General features: G+C 30.4%; 1 protein-coding gene across 1 annotated transcript; it reads left to right on the top strand.

Moving 5' to 3' along the window:
- Positions 1–3244: 3244 nt before the first annotated feature.
- Positions 3245–4263, top strand: LOC125813378 (adenylate isopentenyltransferase 1, chloroplastic-like). Its single transcript, XM_049492880.1, has one exon. The coding sequence runs from the start codon at positions 3245–3247 to the stop codon at positions 4244–4246; it is 1002 nt and encodes a 333-aa protein (XP_049348837.1). The 3' UTR covers positions 4247–4263.
- The last annotated feature ends 345 nt before the right edge of the window (positions 4264–4608 follow it).

The following is a 4608-nucleotide window of genomic DNA, read 5'->3' as shown; positions in this document are numbered from 1 at the left end:
CAAATTTTTTTTTTAAAAATCTTTTAAAATACTTCAAGATTAAGTAGAATAAGGCTACAATTTGATTTCTAAGATAATGAAAACATCAAGTATTTACATGTAGGTTACATTAGTTTCATAAATTCATAAGTTAAGTGAACTATGAATCTAGAATTGATCCTAAATAAAAGTTGAATCTTGAATTTTGGAACACAAATCTTAAGAAGAAAATAGAATTAAATTAAATGAATCTTTGAATTTAGGTTTGAACTTTGACGTTAGAATTCAACTTTGCACTTAGAATGGAAAAAATGCAAATCTAACTTGAATCCAATTCAGTTATACAACTCTAACTTAAAAAATGTTGAGTTATTACTTAATCTAGTGTTTAACAAATTCAAATTTTGTGATCTTTGTGTATATGGAGCGTAGTTGGATCTATGATATAACTAATTTTGGTTGAATGGGGATGACGCATAAATTTGTAGAAGATGTCAATGATTTATAGACTATACTAGAACCTTTTCAACTTAATGGCTTGGTCAAGTGTCCTTGTGAGAAATGTCAATGTATGAATCATGAAAAATTAGAGATTATTATGTGTTTTAGGAATACATAAGAATTTCGAATTAGCTTGAAATCCTATTGTATAACTTACGACCTCTATTTATTATTATTTGGGATAAGGGTCTGAAAAATACCTCAACTTTGATCGGATTTGCTGTTGCGATACTAACCTTTCATGAGGACCTATTACCTCCCTAGACTATTTAATACCGTATTTTTTACCTCCTGAACTATTTAATAGTGTATTTTAAAGGTATATATGTGTCACGTGGACACATTACTATTTATAATTTTGCCTTATTTTTTATGTCCACATGGACAAATATATATGTTTAAAATACGATATTAAATAGTCTAGGGAGGTAATAGGTCATCATGAAAGTTTAGTATCGCAACAACAAATTCGACCAAAGTTGAGATACTTTTCAGACACTTATCCCTTATTATTTTCGTTCAATTTCGAAGTACTTTAAGTTGATTTTCATGTTGTGTTGATTAGAGGATATTTAGTAAATATATTTGTTGTAATCTGATTGATTGTTGACCGTTCTTAAAACTTGATTTAGCTAATTAGAATATATATATTGTTGAATTGAATTAAAATTGTAGATGGACACCTACAAAAACAACAATTAGCTACCATTTTATTTATTTTTTTACAAAAAAACAATTTATTTATTTATTTAAAAAAAGTTGAACTCATGATCGCTATTTACGAATCAAAATAAATTTAATAAAGTATAGAGACCTCATGAATTTTTTTAGCAAAAATAAATATAAATAAATAATAAAATAATGATCTTATGAAATCTCTTTTTGTAATAAATAAATAAAAATTTCAAAAAATAAATTGGTCATCTCGTGAAGTCTCTTTTTGACGGCCTCATGAGGTCTCTGATGAAAAACAATCTATATTTTAGATGTCCACCGTTGATGTCACTTTTTATGTATCTTTTTCAATCTTTTATTTTTTATTTATAATTTTTTAATAGTAAAATAATCTTAGCATAACTAATGTGAGAGCATAAGTGATATCAATATTTCTTATGTCAACCGTTCTAATACAATCTATTCAACACTATTCTTGTAAACTTTATGAAACGGCCTCCTAAAGGCAATACCTTCCCAAATCTCACTTTGAGATATATCGGTAGGGGTGTTTATGGTTTGGATAAAAATTGATCCAAATCGAAAAACCAAATCAAATTGATTAAATGAACTGATTTAATTTGGGTTTTGATTTGGTTTGGTTTTAGATTGTTAAGAATCGATAGTATTTGGTTTGGTTATGGTTTTGTTCTGAAAAAATCAAAGAAATAACCGAACCGAACCAACAAGTTATATACATAAATTTTATTATTATACATACATAATATATTATATTCATAAACAATTTAAAAGATTTTATATATGTTTCATCAAATTTATTTATAATTTACTTATGAAAGAAAAAATGTCCAAGGTGAGAACATTTTTCTTATTGGTTTCATATATATGAGTGTCTATAGAAATTCTTTGTGGGACTGAAAATGTCATTGTCTCTTCCTTCTATGCCAAAATAGTGAATTTTGAAGTTTTATTTAGTAAATTCAATAATCGAAAGTTCTGTAATGCCAGTCATTCTAACTATTTTTCTTGTTTGAATGGATTGTTGTCACTTTTTTCACGTTTTGAATGAATTGTTTCTTTTATTTTTATGTATGGTTAATAACCGAATAACCGAACCAAACCAAACCAAAATCGAAAACAACCAAACCGATAAATGTATATTATATTTGGTTTGGTTTGGTTTTGATAATTTTAAAACCGATTAAGTTGATTTGGTTTTGGTTTTGACCAATAACCGACCCAAACCAAACCGTGAACACCCCTATATACCGGGTATGTTTCATAGCTTATTAGTGTATTGCAAATATTAGTAATGTAGAAATTAGTTATAAGTGAATCTATATATTATTTTATGAATTAATTAATTATTCATATATTAATTACACATGTATTACTTATTCCACCTTCTATTTGGTATAAAATAATACACAAACTCCCTAATAACATATACATGTATTAGTTATACAGATTTTGAAATTGTCAACCAAAGATCGTATTAATTTTAAACATTAATAACTTATTTTTCTTATCGACCTATAAAACGTTGTATAAGTTATATGAAAATTAATACCTGAATAACTTATTTCTTATCCAACTACCAAACGATCACTGATTGTTGCAAACTTATGCTGGGTGAAAGTATATATAAAGGGAGACAAATGGACATAAATTCTCCCTCATATCACTTACACTTACACTAATCAAGAAAACTACACTACCTTACTTCAAAAATGGCAACACTTTCAGCAAGAAACTAAGTAACTATCAAGGAAATGATACACGTAATGATCGAAAAGTGTCCATTATCCATAGCCATTGAAGTAAAAAAGCTCGAAAATTGTTCGTAGCTATGAAGAAGATGAACCAGCAAATATAATAGTACTACTCTATATACACAATAACGAATAACAAATATATATACCCATTATCTGTTCCACTTTCATCAGCCCACCTTCTACTTCTCTGTTTTTTTTTTCGTACTATTCTCTGCCAAAGCAACGATCCATAAATAATCTTTCGTATTTTACTGTGCATATAAATAGTTGCTTAATTTATCATCATCATTATCATTATCGTTATCATCTACTTTATGAGAAAATTATCATTTTTATCAACAACGAGTACTAATCATTCCAACACGTTGTTTTTCTTCAGACCAAAAAACATTTTCTTCTTCCCCAAATGGACTCGTAATGTGGTTATATCAGCAACCAGTGGTAATGTACCACGACGATCCAAAAAGATCGTCGTGATAATGGGTGCTACTGGTTGTGGAAAATCAAAACTCTCTATCGACCTCGCCACTCATTTCTTCCCATCTATCGAAGTCATTAACTCCGATAAAATCCAAGTTTTCAATGGTTTAGACATCACTACAAACAAAATTTCAATGACTGAACGCTGCGGTATCCATCATCATCTTCTCGGAGAGTTCAAACCTACTGAATCACACCCGGAGTTTTCCTCTTCCGATTTCCGATCAGCTGGAGATTTCAGAATCAACGAAATCGTTAATCGAGGGAAAATCCCTTTTATTGTAGGTGGGTCTAACTCATTCATCTATGCTCTGTTAGTAAAACGATTCGATTCAGAATTCGACATTTTCGAATCGTTAAATCCGGTGATTAACGAGCTTCGTTACCAGTGTTGCTTCATCTGGGTTGATGCTATAGCACCTGTATTGAATCAGTATTTAGATAAACGAGTCGATGAAATGCTCGATTCGGAGATGTTTGAAGAGCTAAAAGAGTATTTCGAGAAAGAGGGGTTTTCCGATTCCAGTTCCGACGGGATCCGGAAGGCAATAGGAGTACCGGAGTTCGAGAAATACTTTAAAGGGAAGATATCATACGAAGAAGCAGCCATGGAGATTAAGGAGAACACAAGGGTATTGGCAGAAAGACAGGTGAAGAAGATCATGCGGCTGAGAGAAGGTGGATGGAACATACAAAAAGTGGATGCCACGGCGACGTTAACGGCGAAAATGGGGTCGGAAAAAATGGCCGGCGGCGAGAATCCGGCGAGGAAAATTTGGGAAGAACAGGTACTGGAACCAAGTGCCAAGATTGTGAAGCAGTTCTTGTTGGAGTAGGTCATTTTCCAGCTATTTCCAGCTCTCAATTTTTTCAATTATTTTTAAATTTCATCTTAATTTTAATTTATTTTATTTTTTTAAATATAGGGGGTAAATTGAGTAAGAGGGCTGGATCAATTAAAGTCAAACTCGTGATACTATGATTCGAATTATTACAACGGGTTATCAAGTTGATTCAATGAAATATTTTATTGATTATCAATTTTGAAGTTAGCTACAAGCAAAGTAGTTTGTTCGTAGCTAACATAGGGGAGGGGAAGCAAGAAAAAAAGTCTTATTTCTCTGTTTTGTTATGATGAATTTTTAGGATTACTTTTGATTTTCAAATATTTTAAATTTTATTTCTCATATATTGACCC

Source organism: Solanum verrucosum, unplaced genomic scaffold (genome assembly GCF_900185275.1).
Source record: "Solanum verrucosum unplaced genomic scaffold, falcon-dt-bn FXZP01000203.1, whole genome shotgun sequence".
Taxonomy (NCBI): Eukaryota; Viridiplantae; Streptophyta; class Magnoliopsida; order Solanales; family Solanaceae; genus Solanum; species Solanum verrucosum.
The sequence above is the reverse complement of the archived record's forward strand: the minus strand, read 5'-3'. Positions and strand labels throughout refer to the sequence as shown.

Excerpts from the sequence above, each read along its gene's own strand:
- LOC125813378 (XM_049492880.1), top strand. The coding sequence starts at position 3,245 with ATGAGAAAATTATCATTTTTATCAACAACGAGTACTAATCATTCCAAC.